This window comes from Phyllopteryx taeniolatus, chromosome 4 (assembly GCF_024500385.1).
Source record: "Phyllopteryx taeniolatus isolate TA_2022b chromosome 4, UOR_Ptae_1.2, whole genome shotgun sequence".
NCBI classification, from domain to species: Eukaryota; Metazoa; Chordata; class Actinopteri; order Syngnathiformes; family Syngnathidae; genus Phyllopteryx; species Phyllopteryx taeniolatus.
In genome coordinates, this window is record NC_084505.1 from 205448 (window position 1) to 227005 (window position 21558).

At 46.0% G+C, this 21558-nt stretch overlaps 1 protein-coding gene across 7 annotated transcripts in view; it reads left to right on the plus strand.

Annotated features, from left to right (window-relative positions):
• carm1 (coactivator-associated arginine methyltransferase 1) overlaps window positions 1–21558 on the plus strand; it is a 200798-nt gene that overhangs the window by 124735 nt on the left and 54505 nt on the right. For all 7 annotated transcript variants that reach the window (XR_009788317.1, XR_009788318.1, XM_061771988.1 and 4 more), the window contains 2 exons: window positions 16986–17075; window positions 20240–20352. Coding sequence is in view for 5 of the 7 variants with exons in the window: in XM_061771988.1 (XP_061627972.1) it covers window positions 16986–17075; window positions 20240–20352 (203 nt within the window). In the remaining 2 variants the exon portion in view is untranslated. The remainder of the gene's footprint in view (window positions 1–16985; window positions 17076–20239; window positions 20353–21558) is intronic.

The following is a 21558-nucleotide window of genomic DNA, read 5'->3' on the forward strand; positions in this document are numbered from 1 at the left end:
TTATGGATGAAATAAGAATTGTGCTTAATTTAGAAGGAAACGATGAGTTGGAAGCGGCGCCTGCGTTACTTCCGGGTTATCGTAATTTTAAATTACATCATTATAAATCAAGATATTTGATATATATGAGGGGCACCACATCATATTTTTACAAGTTTAACGAGGCGAAATTACGCCAAACATTTTTAATCAGTCTCTTATCGGAAGGTGGCTACACTTAAGAAACTTTGAGTTCTAGTATTTCCAGAGATTTCGTTCCGACCCAAGTCACACAAAACAATGATGCAAGTGGTGAATTTTATAGAAAATGTAATAATAAAAAGGGGTTTCTACAGGATAAAACACAGACAAACACAAAGCAAACAAGGTACAGACGAACATTGGCAAAGGAAGGGATTTGTGACCTGAGATTAGCAGAATGGGCGTGTAGTGAATGCATATAGCTGAGGACTCCTGTTCTCGTTAATTTAAACCCAAATATGTACTAATCTGTACTTTTAGTAGAGCGCAATGTTGGATTTACGTGTCTGGAACTTGTTTGAGGTCTCCCGAGTGTTCGGCCGGCCCGGTCCGCACCGCGAACAGGTGGATTCGACGGAAGGGAGGAAGGAAAAAAAGGAGGAGAAGCAGGAGGTCAATGATTTCCCAGGCAGGACGTCTCTCGGGTGTCTCTGTTTGCCAGACGTTCGGAGCGGGCGCGTTGCGTCCTTGCCACCTCGGGTGAGGTGGGCGCCCTCCCTAGCCCGGTGGTCGGCGAGTTGGTCGGGGTGAGACCAAAGGAAGACTTCTCCACCAAAACTACCAAAAGCTTCTCAACTGGTCCCAGCTCCGGCCTCTTTTATGGCCGGAGTGGGACAAAAAGGGGGGGGTTTAACCCCCGCCCCCTCCTTTTCTACCACCTTCGCGAACACGGGGCTGGAAAGCGTTTTGGCGTCATTTTTCCATTTTAGGATTATTTTGTGTCTTAAAACCAGTGGAATAAAATATTAATTATTGGATTTAAGATAACGAGACCATTTCCTCACCCTGCATTGTTCCACGCTCACCCTCTTTCATACCCGTAATGAATGTTTCAAATGTTGTGTAGTTGGGAGAACATTACTATTTTCCATGTGACATTTGTGGTGTGGGGTGAAACATTTCATCTGGTTCAGTTAACACCATATTCGACGTTAGACATTCAAGTTTGCAGCAATACAGTCACTAGTGGCGTTCATGTAAAGTTCTTAAAATATTAACTCCCAGTCGAGTCACAGACTGTCTTATGAACCCATGTCTGCATTGTCGTTCCGTCGCCCATGGGTGTCGCTGTTGCCTGTTCCAACTCCCAAGTGGTGGTACTCAACAGAGTGGAGGCGCCTTTGTTGATGCGCTCCTTCAACTGGCGGGGAATTAATTAACTTAACGTCCGGGGGTGAACTCAGCATCCTTGGGTCTCCGCTTTGAAGCGCCAGGCAGCTGTGATTCACTTAGCATGGCAAAGCAAATGTCTGTGTCTTGTTTTTGATGGTTTATGGCGTTGATTCGAGTCGAGTCTGCGTGTGACGTTGCGTCTCGCCAGCCTCTCTCGTTAACATTGGCGGGGACCGGCGGTAGTGTGAGGCTGGGGTGCCGGGTGGCATCTTTTAGGTGGCATGTCCACTACACGTGTCATCAACATACCTGAACCAGTGGCTGGGCTTAGTTCCTCTGAAGGAGTCCAGCGTTCCTCTTTCCACTTCTTCCATTTATATATTGGCCAGAATGAGGGAAACTGTTGAGCCCATAGACCAGCCGTGTTTTTGCTTGTAGAAACACTTGTATTGGAAGTATGTGGTGCTAAGGCAAATTTGAAGGAGATCGCATAACTGGCTTGGAATGAGGTTAGTTCTGTCCTGTAAGCTGGATTGTTGAAGTCATTCACTGACTACTCAATGGCCGCAGTGATGGGAATCCATGTGAACAGCAAGGGGATGTCAAAAGATACCATGGTTTTATCTTTGGCAAGTCACAGGTTCCAGACCTTGAAAGTGAAGTCTGTGGAGTTTCGGACATGGTGTTTGGTATCGCTGACCAGTGGTGTAAGAATGGTGGCTAGATATTTGTCAATGTTGATGGTAGGGGGAGGAAGTTGATGCTACTGATGATTGGTCTGTGAGGCGCTCCTTCCATAATAATTTTAGGAAGTCCATAAATGCAAGGTGTCGCTTGGGCCACTTCTTAACACATTCACTGCCATTGACGACTTTAGAAGTCAAATATCCATGTTAACTGGGAAGGCTGGCAGTGAATGAGTTAATTTAATAAATATGAGAAATATTAGTGTTGTTTAAACGCCGGAAGTAGAGTGAACACTGGCTCGATTAGCTGCCGCTGCGCTCTGGCTTTTTTGTGTTGATTTCATAATTTTATCAGAACTTTGCAGCTGATTTTTTACTCTTTTTTGAACATGGTTTTGTGAGACTTGTAGCTGTGGTCCATTGCCATGCGATCAGTCTACAAGTACTGTGTGCTTAGACTGTAACCGTTTTGTGTTGGCATTCCACTCACCTGGCTAGTGCTGCTCGGAACCCTTGGCCCGTTCATCATGTGGGTCTACAAACCTGCTGTGAGATTTATGCTCATCTGGATTGTCCTCTCATTCCTATTAAATCCATCATTGGCGATCATCCAGTACTTGAGCTCCCCCAACTCAGGTCTTAACCGATTATCCCGCCGCCAATATTGCACCACTGCCCGGACATCGCTCACCTCCCCATTGGAAATACATCCATCGTGGAGCCCGACGACTCTACCACACCGACAAATCCACTGCCATAAACTCATTGTCATCCGAGAAACAACAGGAGAAATGTGACCGCAGTGTTTTAGCTAGTGTAGCCAGGTCGGCCAAAGCGTACTCCAACGAGCAACGCGATGTACTATTTATTCAACATCCGCTCACTCACGGGTGTAGCGTATGTTGGTGTTAAAGAAAATGTAATTCATGTGTACAGGGGTTGGAGGATAACGCTTGGGTTCTCCTTCATCCCTAGGGTCCGTTTCAAGTGAAACTGTATGCTGTTGCAACTAAAGATGTTTAGTTAGCATACAAATGGAGCACCACGTCATTGATTAGCTTACATTAGGACAAGACAACGAAAAACCTTGTGGATCAATCTCTTTCTGAAAGGGTTGCCACAGTTATGTAAATTGGTTCTCGATTGCAGAGGTCAATATCTTTGCCTCAAATACACACAGTACACAATAGGATGCTTAATATAGAGAAAATATTATGTGAAACTACAGGGAAATTTGGGGACAAATGCAAAGGGACGTTTCTATGTATAAAAGACAAGAAAACATAACAGCAGAATATAGAGTGAATGACTGAGCTCATTAGATGAGCGTGAATTGATACGTGTTGAGAGAGAATAAAGTTGGGACTCGTAAGATTGTTAAACTAACCCCAAGCTACTATACACCAATTTGTACTTATTCTGGTAGATGCTGCAATGTTTACTCACTATTGATGGATCACCCGGTTACCAGTCCGGAGGTGCTCTTTCTCGGCGTGCCAGGAGGGAATTAGGCAGTTTGAGTCGAGGAAAAAGATGGATAAAAAGAAGAAAAACGAAAAGGACACCCATCGCAAACAGGTCCTAGGTGAGGGACTAGACAAAGCACGGCTATGCACCCCTATGATGAACAATATATATGGATTTAGGTTTCCCTTGCCCGCACGCGGGTCACCGGGGCCCCCTTCTGGAGCCAGACCTGGAGGTAGGGCTTGAAGGCGAGCACCTGGGGCCAGGCCTGCACCCATGGGGTCCGGCCGGGCATGGCCCGAAAGGGTAACGTTGGTCCACCTTCCCATGGGCTCACCACCTGTGGGAGGGGCCATAGGGGTCTGGTGCATTGTGAGCTGGGCGGTGGCCGAAGGCAGGGACGTTGACGATCTGATCCCCGGCTACAGAAATTGGCTCGAGGGACGTGGAATGTCACCTCCCTGGCAGGGAAGGAGGCTGAGCTGGTGTGTGAGGTCGAGAAGTTCTGACTCGCTATAGATATCGTTATCGATATCGCTATATATCGTTCCAACTAGATATAGTCGGGCTCGCCTCCACAGCTTGGGCTCTGGTACCAGTCCTCTTGAGAGGAGGTGGACTCTCTTCCACTCTGGAGTTGCCCACGGTCAGAGGCACTGAGCAGGTCCCCGACTGGCAAACATTATCCCTGGTGGGGTGTACTGCATTAAAGTTGTCCAGACTGGTGGGGGTGAGGCGAGACGGTCGCAGGGCAATAATGACCTGTAACTGTCACGCCCACCCAGCCCAACCAGCTCCCCAAATGATGTGCGACTGTATATGGTGCATTTAAAAATCCGCAGGGGAAAGGCATGGCGGGCCAGAGAGCAGGCCGGAGTGCTGGGACACCTGGCCGAGTGTCCTCCCCAGCCCGACACTGCCCTCCCCCCACAGACGGCTGTATGATTCATTAAAACTGGAAGATCGGCAGGGCAGAGAAGGGGGGGTGGGAAGGCTAGACCGGAAACCAGCACAGATGTCCCAGCACCCGGCCCAGCGCCCACCCCATCACTCCTAGTGGCAGTCCCCCAGGGGACCCTGAATGAGATGTGAGTGTGCCTAATGTGCGGACTATGTACATTGTGAATACTAAAAATGTGCAGTGTGTGTGAAGTAAGAGGCAAGACTAAAGCGGGTCCGGCCCAGCCCGACCGGCAGGCAGACCACAGAGGAAAGGGGGGAAGCCCCTCCCTACCTTACAGCTAATCCCCACACCCCCAAATCGACCCATAGCCCAGTGACCAGAACAGGGCCCAGAAGGTGGCCCCGTCCAAGGCAGGAGGTGCTGACACCCTACCATAAGCCCCAACTCAGCCGTGGACCCCACACAGCCCGAGGGAGAGAGGGGCGACGACCACAGCGGAGCGCCCCGGGGCGAGGGAAGAGGAGGACACAGGCCCGGGACGCAGCAACACGGCCACCAAGCCCCCCACCCTGAGACCAGGACGAGACTCCCGGAGTGGGGCCAGCGGGCTCCTGCCCGGCACCCAGGGACGGAGAGCAGCCCCAGGACCGGCACCCCCAAGGAGGGCAACTCTGACACAACCAGACCCAAGAGGAGGGGGAAACAGGCCCAGCATCCCGAGAGGCCCGCTTTGCAGATCCAGAAGGATTGGTGTACAAGTGCATGCAAAGCAAATTTTTTTATATAGTGCATTTCATACACAAGGTAACTCAATGCGCTTTACATGATTAAAAGCATTTAAAAACGAAGAAAAAGATGCAAGTGACCCTATAGCGGGCACAGGGGTCTAAAATGACAAGATATAATTTGGTCACATTACATTACATTTTCATTACACATTACGTTACATTGGCAGAGATATTTTCTAGTGTTATATACTCTTGAAAATATTTCGCCATTGTTTAATGTTGATAGCTTGTTTATCATTCCAGTTTAACAATATTGTTTTTTTAGTGATAGCGACAATTACAAGTATTGGTTGAGCATGTTTATTTGGAAGATCTATAGCTTTTGAATCACCCTGCAGACAAAGATTAGGAAAAATCGGAATCCTGTTTCTGTGTAACTAGTGACCAGAACCGCTGTACGGTTGTACAGAGCCAAAGAGCATGCACCAAAGAGCATGCAAATAGGTGTCTGGAGTGTTTTCAGTACAATGAGTGCATATATTTGAATTGCCCATTTTATTGCGTAACATGTGATCTATGGAGTACTTTGAACTGGATTAGCTGTAAATTACTGTTTTTGGGGGTTTTTTTTGTCATTGAGAATGTGTTTCTACAGATTTGTGCCCAATAATCATTCTCAGTAGACACTGAGGGGTATTTTTCCCATTTGGCGATTGGTAAGTGTATTGAATTAGTACTTGAGATTAATTTTATATAATTTGGAAAGGAGTTTTATGTTTTTGTGGGAGTAGTTGTCCTGTTTTCTGAACAAAAACAGGTAGTTCAACAGTATTCACGTGAGTTGAGAATCTTTTAAAGATTGTTGTTCTAACTTTATAGTATTGAAGGAAGTTAACCCCCTCTAATTTGAAATTCTTGGAATAAGCTTTCACGTGGCGGCATGGTGGACGACTGGTTAGAGTGTCTGCCTCACAGTTCTGAGGAGCGGGGTTCAATCCCTGGCCTCGCCTGTGTGGAGTTTGCATGTTCTCCCCGTGCCTGCGGGGGTTTTCTCCGGGCACTCCGGTTTCCTCCCACATCCCAAAAACATGCATGGTAAGGTAATTGACAACTCTAAGTTGCCCGTAGGTCTGAATGTGAGTGCGAATGGTTGTTTGTTTGTATGTGCCCTGCGATTGGCTGGCAACCAGTTCAGGGTGTACCCCGCGTCCTGCCCGATGACAGCTGGGATGGGCTCCAGCACGCCTGCGACCCTAGTGAGGAGAAGCGGCTCAGAAAATGGATGGATGGAAGCTTTCACGTGAAATTAATGTATTATTTTTGAATTAGTGATGTAGGCGGTCAATTCCACTTTGTTCCCATGTGCTGCAGTAAAGGGATATTTTCTCCATCCATCCATCCATTTTCTATTGTTTATCCGAGGTCGTGTCGCGGGGGCTGTAGTTTGAGCAGGGACACCCAGACTTCCCTCTCCCCAGCCACTTCATCTAGCTCTTCCCGATCCCGAGGCATTCCCAGGCCAGCCGAGAGACATAGTCTCTCCAGCATGTCCCACCGGGGTCTCCTCCCGGTCGGACGTGCGCAGAACACCTCACCAGGGAGGCGTCCGGGAGGCATCCTAATCAGATGCCCCAGCCGCCTCATCTGGCTCCTCTCAATGTGGAGGAGCAGCAGCTGTACTCTGAGGTCCTCCCGGATGACCGAGCTTCTCACCCTATCTCTAAGTGAGAGCCCGGGCACCCTGTGGAGGAAACTCATTTCGGCCGCTTGTATCCGGGATCTTGTTCTTTTGGTCATGACCCACAACTCGTGACCATAGGTGAGGGTAGGAACGTAGCTCAACTGGTAAATCACTTGTGAACAAGACCCCAAGATACTTGAACTCCTCCACTTGGGGCAGGATCTCATCCCCGACCTGGAGAGGGCACGCCACCCTTTTCTGACTGAGGACCTTGGTCTCAGATTTGGAGGTGCTGATTCTCATCCCAACCGCTTCACACACGGCTGCGAACTGCTCCGTTTAGAGTTGGAAATCACGGCTTGATGAAGCCAAAAGAACCACATCATCTGCAAAAAGCAGAGATGCAATACTGAGGCCACCAAACCAGACCCCCTCTATGCCTCGGCTGCGCCTAGAAATTCTGTCCATAAACGTTATGAACAGAATCGGTGACAAAGGGAAGCCTCGGCGGAGTCCAACCCTCACCGGAAACGAGTCCGACTTACTGCCGGCAATGCGGACCAAACTCTGACACCGGTCATACAGGGGCCGAACAGCCCGTATCAGGGGGTTCGGTACCCCATACTCCCAAAGCACTCCCCACAGGACTCCCAGAGGGACATTGTTGAACGCCTTCTCCAAGTCCACAAAACATGTAGACTGGTTGGGCGAACTCCCATGCACCCTCGAGGACCTTGCCGAGGGTGTAGAGCTGGTCCACTGTTCCATGGCCAGGACGAAAACCACACTGCTCCTCCTGAATTTGAGATTCGACTTCCTGACTTCCTCTCCAGCACCCCTGAATAGACCTTACCAGGGAGGCTGAGGAGTGTGATCCCCCTGTAGTTGGAACACACCCTCTGGTCCCATTTCTTAAAAAGGGGGACCACCACCCCAGTCTGCCAATCCAGAGGCACTGTCCCCGATGTCCACACGATGTTGCAGAGATGTGTCAACCAGGACAGCCCCACAACATCCAGAGCCTTTAGGAACTATGGGGGAATCTCATCCACCCCCAAGGCCTTACCACCGAGGAGCTTTTTAACCACCTCGGTGACCTCAAGCCCAGAGATAGGAGACCCCGCCTCAGAGACCCCAGACTCTGCTTCCTCATGGGAAGGCGTGTCGGTGGCATTGAGGAGGTCTTCGAATTATTCTCCCCACCGACTCACAACGTCCTGAGTCGAGGTCAGCAGCGCCCAGTCCCCACTGTACACAGTGTTGATGGTGCACTGCTTCCCCCTCCTGAGGCGCCGGATGGTGGACCAGAATTTCCTCATAGCCGTCCGGAAGTCTTTTTCCATGGCCTCACCGAACTCCTCCCATGCCCGAGTTTTTGCTTCAACGACCACCAAAGCTGCATTCCACTTGGCCTGCCGGTACCCATCACCTGCCTCAGGAGTCCCACAGGCCAAAAAAGCCCGATAGGACTCCGTCTTCAGTTTGACGGCATCCCTCACCGTTGGTGTCCACCAACAGGTTCGGGGACTGCCGCCACGACAGGCACCGACCACCTTACTGCCACAGCTACGGTCGGCCACCTCAGCAATGGAGGAGCGGAACACGGTCCACTCGGATTCGATTTCCCCCGCCTCCCCTGGAACGTGAGAAATGTTCTGTCGGAGGTGGGAGTTGAAACGCCTTCTGACAGGGGATTATGCCAGATGTTCCCAGCAGACCCTCATAATACGTTTGGGCCTGCCAGGTTGGCCCGGCATCTTCCCCCACCATCGGAGCCAACTCACCACCAGTAGTTGATCACTTGACAGCTCCGCCCCTCTCTTCACCCGAGTCTCCAAGATATGCGGCCGCAAGTCCGATGACACGACCACAAAGTCGATCATCAAACTGCGACCTAAGGTGTTCCGGTGCCAAGTGCACGTGTGGACACCCTTATGCTTGAACATGGTGTTCGTTATGGACAATCCGTGATGAGCACAGAAGCCCAATAACAGAACACCGCTCAGGTTCTGATCGGGGGGTCCGTTCCTCCCAATCACGCCCTTTCAGGTCTCACTGTCATTGCTCATGTGAGCATTGAAGTCCCCCAGCAGAACGATGGAGTGCTCTCCAGCACCCCATGTAAGGACTCCAAAAAGAGTGGGTACTCTGAACTGCTGTTTGGTGCATAGGCCCAAACGACAGTCAGTACCCGTTCCCCCACCTGGAGGCGGAGGGAGGCTACCCTCTCGCCCACCAGGGTGAACCTCAATGTGCAGGCGCCGAGCCTGCACATTGAGCAATAAGTATACCCACACCTGCTCGGCGCCTCTCACCATGGGCAACTCCAGAGTGGAAGAGAGTCCAACCCCTTTCAAGAGGACTGGTACCAGAGCCCAAGCTGTGTGTGGAGGCGAGCCCGACTATATCTAGTTGGAACTTCTCGACCTCGCACACCAGCTCGGGCTCCTTCCCTACCAGAGAGGTGACATTCCACGTCCCTAGAGCCAGCTTCTGTAGCTGGGGATCAGATCGCCAAGGTCCCTGCCTTCGGCCACCGCCCAGCTCACACTTCACCCAACCCTTATGGCCCCTCCTACAGGTGGTGAGCTCATGGGAAGGGGGACCCACGGTACCCTTTCGGGGTGTGCCCGGCCGTACCCCATTGGTGTCGGCCCGGCCACCAGGCGCTCGCCTTCGAGCCCCACCTACAGGCCTGGCTCCAGAGGGGGGGCCCCGGTGACCCGTGGTATTTTGTTAATCTCAAAATTGGGATTGTGCCAGATTGGGGAGGAAGAAGAAGAATAATCACCATTATTGTCATGAACATGCATGCATGCACACGGAATTTGTTCTCTGCATTTTACCCATCACAGTGACCACATATACATATTAGTGGAACACACTGGAGCAGGGGGCAGCTGAAGCGCCCCGGCAGCATTTCGGGGTATCAGTGTCTTGCTCAAGGACACCACAGCCGTGAGTCCGGGGGAGGTTGGAGGATGGTCCAGTCGGGGTCTTGAACCTAGGTCCCCCACGGTGGCAGGCGAGGATCTTAACCATTGGGCTACGGCTGCCGGTGATATGGTGCTGCCTGAGATTGCGTGGGTTCTAGACTTTTCCACCAAACTGATAAAGTGGCTTCAATAATCGTATTCTTGAAACAATTGTGGCGTTTGAGACTCGTGCTGATAAATGGGAGGTCTGAAAGTTTGGTGCTATTGCAGTCTATCTGTTCTTGTTCCAGCCAAGATTGTTGTTCACCATTTAATGAGGTACTGTATTTGGCTAGCTAAGTAATAGTGTTTGAAGTTGGGTGTGTCAAGTCCCCCTTCTCTTTTACCTTTCTGAAGGGTAGCTAGGCAGATTCTATTTTTATTATTTTTAGAGTAAAATTTTAAAATGGGTTTGTATGTGATCTTCTTCTTCTTCTTCTTTTCCTTTCGGCTTGTCCCGTTAGGGGTCGCCACAGCATGTCATCCTTTTCCATGTAAGCCTATCTCCTGCATCCTCCTCTCGAACACCAACTGCCATCATGTCTTCCCTCACGACATCCATCAACCTTCTCTTTGGTCTTCCTCTAGCTCTCTTGCCTGGCAGCTCAATCCTCATCATCCTTCTACCAATATACTCACTCTCTCTCCTCTGGACGTGTCCAAACCATTGAAGTCTGCTCTCTCTAACTTTGTCTCCAAAACATCGAACCTTGGCTGTCCCTCTGATGAGCTCATTTCTAATTTTATCCAACCTTGTCACTCCGAGACCGAACCTCAACATCTTCATTTCCGCCACCTCCAGCTCTGCTTCCTGTTTTCTCTTCAGTGCCACTGTCTCTAATCCATACATCATGGCTGGCCTCACCACTGTTTTATAAACTTTGCCCTTCATCCTAGCAGAGACTCTTCTGTCACATAACACACCTGACACCTTCCTCCACCCGTTCCAACCTGCTTGGACCCGTTTCTTCACTTCCTGACCACACTCACCATTGCTCTGGACGGTTGACCCCAAGTATTTAAAGTCCTCTACCTTTGCCATCTCTTCTCCCTGTAGCCTCATTCTTCCCCCACCACCCCTCTCATTCATGCACATATATTCTGTTTTACTTCGGCTAATCTTCATTCCTCTTCTTTCCAGTGCATGCCTCCATCTTTCTAACTGTTCCTCCAGCTGCTCCCTGCTTTCACTGCAGATCACAATGTCATCTGCAAACATCATGGTCCACGGGGATTCCAGTCTAACCTCATCTGTCAGCCTATCCATCACCACTGCAAAAAGGAAGGGGCTCAGGGCTGATCCCTGATGCAGTCCCACGTCCACCTTAAATTCTTCTGTCACACCGACAGCACACCTCACCGCTGTTCTGCTGCCCTCGTACATGTCCTGTATTATTCTAACATACTTCTCTGCCACTCCAGACTTCCGCATGCAGTACCACAGTTCCTCTCTGGGTACTCTGTCATAGGCTTTCTCTAGATCTACAAAGACACAATGTAGCTCCTTCTGACCTTCTCTGTACTTTTCCATCAACATCCTCAAGGCAAATAATGCATCTGTGGTACTCTTTCTAGGCATGAAACCATACTGTTGCTCGCAAATACTCACTTCTGTCCTGAGTCTAGCCTCCACTACTCTTTCCCATAACTTCATTGTGTGGCTCATCAACTTTATTCCTCTATAGTTGCCACAGCTCTGCACATCACCTTTGTTCTTAAAAATGGGCACCAGTACACTTTTCCTCCATTCCTCAGGCATCTTCTCACGCACTAGAATTCTATTGAACAAGCTGGTCAAAAACTCCACAGCCACCTCTCCTAGATGCTTCCATACCTCCACAGGAATGTCATCAGGACCAACTGCCTTTCCATTTTTCATTCTCTTTAATGCCTTTCTAACTTCCCCCTTACTAATCATTGCCACTTCCTGGTCCACCACACTTGCCTCTTCTACTCTCCCTTCTCTATCATTTTCCTCATTCATCAACTCCTCGAAGTATTCTTTCCATCTACCTAGCACACTGCTGGCACCAGTCAACATATTTCCATCTCTATCCTTAATCACCCTAACCTGCTGCACATCCTTCCCATCTCTATCCCTCTGTCTGGCCAGCCTGTATAGATCCTTTTCTCCTTCTTTAGTGTCCAACCTGCCATACATGTCATCATATGCCTCTTGTTTTGCCTTTGCCACCTCTACCTTTGCCCTGTGTCGCATCTCAATGTATTCCTTTCGCCTCTCCTCGGTCCTCTCAGTGTCCCACTTCTTCTTAGCTAACCGTTTTCCTTGTATGATTTCCTGTACTGTGAGGTTCCACCACCAAGTCTCCTTCTCTCCTTTCCTGCCAGAAGATACACCAAGTACTCTCCTGCCTGCTTCTCTGATCACCTTGGCTGCAGTGGTCCAGTCTTCTGGAAGCTCTTCCCGTCCACCGAGAGCCTGTATCACCTCTTCCCGAAAAGCTGCACAACACTCGTCCTGTCTCAGCTTCCACCACATGGTTCTCTTCTCTGCCTTTGTCTTCCTAATTTTCCTCCCCACCACCAGAGTCATCTTACACACCACCATCCTATGCTGTCTAGCCACACTCTCCCCTACCACTACCTTACAGTTGGTAACCTCCTTCAGATTACATCGTCTGCACAAGATGTAATCCACCTGTGTGCTTCTACCTCCGCTCTTGTAGGTCACCCTATGTTCGTGCCTCTTCTGGAAAAAAGTGTTCACTACAGCCATTTGCATCCTTGTTGCAAAGTCTACCACCATCTGTCCCTCCAAGTTCCTTTCCTGGATACCGTACTTACCCATCACTTCTTCATCACCCTTATTACCTTCACCAACATGTCCATTACAATCTGCACCAATTACGACTCTCTCTCTGTCTGGGAAGCTCAGAACTACATCATCTAGCTCCTTCCAGAATTTCTCTTTCACCTCTAGGTCACATCCTACCTGTGGGGCATAGCCACTAATCACATTACACATAACACCCTCAATTTCAAATTTCAGCCTCATCACTCGATCTGATACTCTTTTCACCTCCAAGACATTCTTAGCCAACTCTTCTTTTAAAATAACCCCGACTCCATTTCTCTTCCCATCTACACCATGGTAAAATAATTTAAACCCTGCCCCTAAACTTCTAGCCTTACTGCCTTTCCACCTGGTCTCCTGGACACACAATATATCAACCTTTCTCCTAATCATCATGTCAACCAACTCCCGGGATTTTCCTGTCATAGTCCCAACATTCAAAGTCCCCACATTCAGTTCTAGGCTCTGTGTTTTCCTCTTCTCTTTCTGCCGAAGAACCCGCTTTCCACCTCTTCTTCTTCTTCTTCTTCTTTGACTTTGACTTCGACCCACAGTAGCTGAATTTCCAACAGCGCCCTGCAGGTTGACGGCGCCGGTGGCGGACGTTGTTAACCCGGGCCACGACCGATCCGGTATGGAATTCTTTGGATGAACGCGCATATTTGTTTGGCAAGGTTTTAAGCCGGATGCCCTTCCTGACGCAACCCTCTGCATTTATCCGGGCTTGGGACCGGCCTACAGTTTGCACTGACTTGTGCCCCCCATAGGGCTGCATTGGGTTTGTATGTGATCATTGAAAATAAATAATTTGTGGTACATTTTTATTTTTACTGTATCTATACGCCCTAAAAGTGAGAGAGGTAGGCTGTCCAACGTTTTAAATCATCAAAAAAAATTTACAGTAGAGTAGATTTAAATTATTTACCGCTGTACATTTTACTGAGATATTAATGCCTAGATATTTGATATTCCCCCATATATATATATATATATATATATATATATATATATATATATATTGTGGTCCGCATGATTCCATGAGTTCATAGTTATAAGGAGTACTGTAATTTCTTGTGTATAATGCACATTTTTTCCCCAAAAAAATGATCAAAAGCCAATAGTGCGTATTATACATAGATATAGGGGAAAATGAAAATAAACTTTCACATTTTATAAATGTATGCCGCCATCTAGAGGTTATGAAAAAGCTGTACACTTTCATTCCAATATGCCACTGCCACCTAGACGTTATGAGAAAGGTGTAGCCTACACTTTCATTCCAATATGACAGGGGTACGTGACTGAATATATGTACAGTTGTGCTCGTAAGTTTACATACAATGGCAGAATTTGTGAGAATTTTTTTTTTATTATTTATTTATTTATTAATTTTAAACACGACTGATGACTGGACAACAACCATCATTAATTTCTTTATGGTTATGTTTTGTTTAGTCATAATGCTTTTCTGAAATCCTTGGCAGTTTAATTTGAATCCCATTAAATCAAATTAAATGTGTTTCGCCTGGCCCTTCATGTTTTCTTTCAAGAATTGTACCCATCTTACAAATTCTGCCTTGGTAATCAAACATATGAGCACAACTGTGTGTTTTCTCATTTACTTAATTAAAGTAGGGCTGTGAATTTCAAAATAAGAACAAGTAAATACAACTATTACGTGTTCAAATAAAGTGCTTAACTTCAGATTATTTGAAAAAACAAACAAAATACAGATACTTCATGTTTTGATCATATGGGTAGAAGCAAAATCATGCATTGTAAAAATGCATTATAAATAGAAGGATTTTCCAGAATTTTTACGTCAACTTTGGGGTTGCGTATTATACATTGGTGCGCATTATACACAAGAAATTATGGTAACTTGGAATTATATTGGCTGTAACGTATGTATGTGGGGGATGGGTAGGAGGCCTTGGAATTCCGGAAGATTATGTATGAGGGTTCAGACAATTGAATGTAATTGACAGTGGACCCACGTTTAACTATTTACATAGAACATCGATGAAATTATGTATTGGTATTAAAGGGTACATTCTGATAATGTACTCATGCAAACTGCTTATATTACACTCCACAGATGCTAGCTGTAACGTGTGTGTGTGTGTGCGCGCGCGTGCGCGTGTGCGTGCGTGCGTGTGTCTTCACATCATTCTTTGAAGTATATTAATTTCAACAACAACAACCAAAGAGTAAGTAGTTTCATGTAGCCATCAGAATACGACCACACACCATTCAGTGTTTTGTAACCGGCAGATATCTTCGCCATCAGACTCGGCGCTGTTTCCAATAACTTCAAATGCACCTTCACTATTGTCATCCGTTTCATATGGCTCAAGCCAGTAGACATAACACATTAGCATCATTACTGTCAATACCACGTTCTGTTTCGATTTCAACGGAAATATCGCTGATTTCGTCGCTGAAGTCACAGGTAAAGTTTTCCTCGTGTTTGTCCATGCTTGTTTTACAAGCGTCTGCCACCGCACCCTCTGGCGAAAGCGTTCAACCGCTGATGTCACAACATGGCAGCCGGATTATGAGGTGGTTGTTTTAATGCCCAGACGGTGATTTAGTTATTATCATCAGACTCTACGAATGAATAGCCATGCGTCTCATATCATGTAAATTGTTTTTTTTTAGCTATATACATTGGGTACGAAAAGTTTTCAGACCCCCTTAAATTTTACACTTTGTTATATTGCAGCCATTTGTTAAAATCTTTTAAGTTATTTTGTTTCCCTCATTAATGTACAAACAGCAACCCATTTTGACAGGGGAAAAAAAACGTAATTGTTGAAATTCTTGCTGATTTATTAAAAAAGAAAAACTTAAATATCACACAGCCATAAGTATTCAGACCCTTGGCTGTGACACTCATATATTTAACTTGGGTGCTGTACATTTCTTCTGATCATCCTTGAGATGGTTCTCCACCTTCATGGAAGTCCAGCTGTGTTTGATTATACTGATTGGACTTGATTAGGAAAGCCACACACCTGTTTATATGAGACCTTACAGTTCACAGTGCATGTCAAAGCAAATGAGAATCATGAGGACAAAGGAACTGCCTGAAGAGCTCAGAGACAGAATTGTGGCAAGGCACATATCTGGCCAAGGTTACAAAAAAATTCTGCTGCACTTAAGGTTCCTAAGAGCACAGTTGCCTCCATAATCCTTAAAAGGAAGACATTTGGTACGATCAGAACCCTTCATCGAGCTGGCCGTCCGGCCAATCTGAGCAATTGGGGGAGAAGAGCCTTGGTGAGAGAGGGAAAGAAGAACCCAAATATCATTGTGGCTGAGCTCCAGAGATGCAATCGGGAGATGGGAGAAAGTTATCGTAAGTCAACCATCACTGCAGCCCTCTACAGTCGGGGCTTTATGGCAGAGTGGCCCGACGGAGCCTCTCCACAGTGCAAGACACATGAAAGCACGCATGGAATTTGCTAAAGGAAACACCTGATGGACTCCAAGATGGTGAGAAATAAGATTATCTGGTCTGATGAGACATAGATAGAAATTGTTGGCCTTAATTCTAAGTGGCATGTGTGGAGAAAACCAGGCACCGCTCATCACCTGTCCAATAACAGTCCCAACAGTGAAGCATGGTGGTGGCAGCAGCATGCTGTGGGTGTGTTTTTCAGCTGCTGGGACAGGGAGACTGGTTGCAATTGAAGAAAAGATGAATGCGGCCAAGTACACGGTTATCCTGCACGAAAACCTTATCCAGAGTGCTCAGGACCACAGACTGGGCCGAAGGTTCACCTTAAAAAAAAGACAATGACCCTAAGCACACAGCTATAATACCGAAGGAGTGGCTTCAGAACAACTCCCTGACTGTTTTTGAATGGCCCAGCCAGAGCCCTGACTTAAACCCAATTGAGCATCTCTGGAACGACCTGAAAATGGCTGCCCACCAACGTTCACCATCCAACCTGACAGAACTTGAGAGGATCTGCAAGAACGAATGGCAGATTATCCCCAAATCCAGGTATGAATAACTTGTTGCATCATTCCCAAAAAGACTCATGGCTGTGTTAGCTCAAAAGTGTGCTTCTACTAAATACTGAGCAAAGGGTCTGAATACTTATGGCTGTGTGATATTTCAGTTTTTCTTTTTTAATAAATCTTCAAAAATGTCAACAATTGGTTTTTTTTCTGTCAATATGGGGTGCTGTGTGTACATTAATGTGGAAAAAAAATTCCGTAATTGATTTTAGCAAATGGCTGCAATATAAAAAAGTGAAACATTTAAGGGGGTCTGAATACTTTCCGTACCCACTGTATATCGCTGTGTTTTTTAGGAAGCCTTCTCATCTTCACTTTTGTGATACTTAAAAAATCTTTTCCAACAGACAAAGTTACGACATCAGTATTGCTGCCCAGGTGGACCAGACTGGATCAAAGTCCAGCAACCTCTTGGATTTAAAGAACCCCTTTTTCAGGTGAGTTTGTAACTAAATGAAGTTAACAGGCTGTATTAGATACCATTTAGTGAAACACAGCGGTGGGTGGGTTGCATGGCTGGTGAGGCACTGAGAGTCAACAAATTTACAGTATGAGCCAAACAAAGTGGTGTATTTGCCATTAAATTAGCTGACATTTAAAACTGGTAAACTGGTATTTTTCTGACCTTATGTATACAGCAGGTCTTTAATCTCTGGCCTGTGAATATTCTAATTCATTCAGGTAATTCTTTTCTCAGGGCATTGAGTCGATCGCAACCGGACTGTTTCGCCTCATCTAAGTAGATTCAGGTTAATCTCAGGCGTTTGTCTTCCTTTGTTAATTATGCCCTATTTTGATCGGTAGTCCAGTTTTGAGAAATCTTTAAGGTTAAGTATACAGTGGGTGCGGAAAGTATTCAGACCCCCTTAAATTTTTCACTCTGTTATATTGCAGCCATTTGCTAAAATCATTGTTCATTGTTTTTCTTCAACGTACACACAGCACCCCATATTGATAGAAAAAACTGAATTGTTGAAATTTTTGCAGATTTATTAATGAAAAAATGAAATATCACACAGCCATAAGTATTCAGAGCCTTTGCCGTGACACTCATATCGGGTGCTCCCCATTTTTTCTGATCATCCTTGAGATGGTTCTACACCTTAATGGGAGTCCAGCTGTGTTTGATTATATTGATTGGACTTGATTAGGAAAGCCACACACCTGTCTATATAAGACCCTGCAGCTCACAGTGCATGTCAGAGCAAATGAGAATCATGAGGTCAAAGGAACTGCCTGAAGAGGACAGAGACAGAATTGTGGTTAAAAAAAAGTTCTGCTGCGCTTAAGGTTCCGAAGAGCACAGCGGCCTCCCTAATCCTTAAATGGAAGACGTTTGGGACGACCAGAACCCTTCCCAGAGCTGGCCTTCCGGCCAAACTGAGCAATTGGGGGAGAAGAGCCTTTGTGAGAGAGTTAAAGAAGAACCCAAAGATCAGTGTGGCTGAGCTCCAGAGATGCAGTCAGGAGATGGGAGAAAGTTCTAGAAAGTCACCCATCACTGCAGCCCTCCACCAGTCGGGGCTTTATGGCAGAGTGGCCTGACGGAAGCCTCTCCTCAGTGCAAGACACATGAAACCCCGCATGGAGTTTGCTTAAAAAAATAAAAACTGAAGCACTCCCAAAATGTTTAGAAATAAGATTCTCTGGTCTGTTGAGACCAAGATAGAACTTTTTGGCATTAATTCTAAGCAGTATGTGTGGAGAAAACCAGGCACTCCTCATCACCTTTCCAGTACAGCTTCATGGTGGTGGCAGCATCATGCTGTTTTTCAGCCGCAGGGACAGGACGACTGGTTGCAATCGAAGGAAAGCTAAATGCGGCCAAGTACAGGGATATCCTGGACGAAACCCTTCTCCAGAGTGCTCAGGACCTCAGACTGGCCCAAAGGTTCACCTTCCATCAAGACAATGACCCTAAGCACACAGCTAAAATACCGGAGTGGCTTCAGAAGAACTCCGTTACTGTTCTTGAATGGTCCAGCCAGAGCCCTGACTTAAACCCAATTAAGCATCTCTGGAGAGACCTGAAAATGGCTGTCCACCAACGTTCACCATCCAACTTGACAGAACTGGAAAGGATCCCCAAGGAGAAATGGCAGAGGATCTCCAAATCCAGGAGTGAAAAACTGCATCATTTCCAAAAAAACTCATGGCTGAATTAGCTCAAAAGGGTGCTTCTGCTAAATACTGAGCAAAGGGTTTGAATACTTATGACTGTGTGATATTTCAGTTTTTTTTTAATAAATCTGCAAACATTTCAACAATTCTGTATTTTTCTGTCAATATGGGGTGCTGTGTGTGCATTTATGAGGAAAAAAATTAACTTGAATGATTTTAGTAAATGGCTGCAATATAACAAAGAGTGAAAAATTTCAGGGAGTCTGAATACTTTCCGTACCCACTGTATACTGTATATCTTTCCATGTTTGGCTTTCATCTGAACAAAATTTTAGAATACACTGGCTGCAACTGCCACGTAATTTTCCCCACAACACACCAACAAGTTTTTCATCGTCTTGGTGGAAATCTGCACATCCGCAGTAAGAAGATGGACTGTCCATTGAGGAGGAAGGGCAGGGGGGCATCTGAAACGATCATGATAGATTAAACATTTTTTAAGTTTATAAGCGTGTAAATTAAAGCCAAAACAAAAATAATTGCATTAAATCTAGGTCAGAAGTCGGAAAAATTTCTAATCAGTTTTGATGAGACGTTTGGGCCTGTGGAAATTCCGGGACCCCAGCTAATTGCCTGTGTTTGCCAAATGGTAGTCTTCCTTTGTGAGGCAAATTACTGTGTGCCTCACCTCGTACGCTTATTTGCGGTTTTAGGCGATCAGCTGAATATTTAACATAAACTTTAAATTCAGCAGCCTATGGAAAATTGGAATTCATATTAAAAGTGTCTGAAAACATATTAGAGACGTGAACAGGCACTTGCCCATAGCCCTCCTCTCTTACCGTGATATTATGAAGAGATGGTGCTGTTACTTTGTGCTATTTTTTTTTTTTTTTTTGTGAGAGATTCCAATCTGAGGTCAGGGTGGCTGCTGGCTACAGCACTTCATGTCGCACATATTTGAGTAGGAAATACAAAGATTCAGCTATTTTCGCTCTGAGATCAGTATTGGATTCAAATTCAAATTTCAAATAATTTTCTTTAATCTTTTTATTTTCCTCTTCATCTTGCTGTCTCCCCTGACCCCATGTCCTTGATACCATTAAACAGGGGAGGTGAGGAGTATGGAGGGTTGTTTGTGCCAAAATAGAATAAAAAGATCAATCATTTATTCATTTTGTGTTCTGTACAAAATATGTATTTTATGAATAAAAGGAAAAAATAGAAAATTGCTAGTTGTAGTATTACTATATTGAGATATGTATCATAATCAGGATATCAAATTTTGTCGAAATCGCACAGCTCTGTTTGAATATAATTAAATCTATTTTACAATGTAATTCACTGATGGACAATGTAATTAGTGAATTAATTCATTCATTTGAAGTATCTATCGTACATTTTTTTATTTTGGCACAAACCTCACGCCATAAGAGAGTGTGCTTTGTTTTGCTAATGTCAAATATATATGTATTTGCAGGTACACGGGTACCACCCCAAATCCGCCTCCTGGGTCACATTACACCTCCCCCTCGGAGAATATTTGGAACACAGGTGTAGCCTACAGCATGGGTCAAGGGATGCCCGTATCAGGTGAACAACAAACATAAAAGCTAGACGGGAGTAAAAGATTCAATTATTATTTGGGAGCAGTACTCTAAAACGTCCTTCCTCCTTATCAATACAGTTGAACTTTGTTTTAACGGACCCCGATTTAATGGATATTGGAAGCAACGGACCGTCTGGATACTACATGAGTCCAAAAATATTTACCATTTGTCACTTAAACCGCCGTTGACAAAGTCTGTGGGTTCCAGAATTGGCAATTGTTGTTTACTGCCGCTGTGGCGCAATATAGGCAGAGACTGGGACACACGTACACTATATTGCCAAAAGTATTCGCTCACCTGCTCTGGGAAGGATTTCCACAAGGTTTAGGAATGTGTTTATGGAAATTTATGACCATTTTCTCCAGAAGCGCATTTGTGAGGTTACACACTGAAGTTGGATGTGAAGGCCTGGCTCTCAGCTCTAATTCATCCAAAAGTGTTCTATAGGGTTAGATCAGAATTGTGCAGGCCAGTCAAGTTCATCCACATCAAACTCTCCCATCCATGTCTTTATGAACCTTGATTTTTGCACTGATGCACAGTCATGTTGGAACTGTTCCCAGAAAGTTGGAAATGTCCAAAATATTAGCCCCTGAGCTCCAGTGAAAAGAGCTCTGAATGCTTCAGCATACCAAGAGATTTTAGACAAACAGTTTGGGGATTACCCCTTCCTGTTCCAACATGTCTGTGCACTAGTATACAAAGCAAGGTCCATAAAGACATGGATGAAAGAGTCTGGTGTGGATGAACTTGACAGGCCTACACAGAGTCCTGACCTCAACCCGATAGAGCACCTTTGGGATGAATTAGAGCGGGACTGAGAGCCAGGCCTTCTTTCTCGTCTCTGTGACCTCACAAATATGCTCCTGGGAGAATGGGCAAAAATTTCCATAAACTCGCTCCAAAACCTTGTTGAAAGCCTTCCCACAAGAGTTGACGCTGTTATAGCTGCAAAGGGTAGACCAGCATCATATTAAACATATGGATTTAGAACGGGATATCCCTTAAAAGCATGTGAGAGTCAAGAAAAGTGAGCGAATACTTTTGTCAATATAGTGTATTTCCGGGTCGCAAGTGTACAATATGACTAGCCAACAGACGTTCCCGTGCCTACGTGGTGGCTGTGTAAAATATGGCGACATTTCCAGGTGATGCATTGATGTGGTGGCCATGATGACAGGAGTTGTTA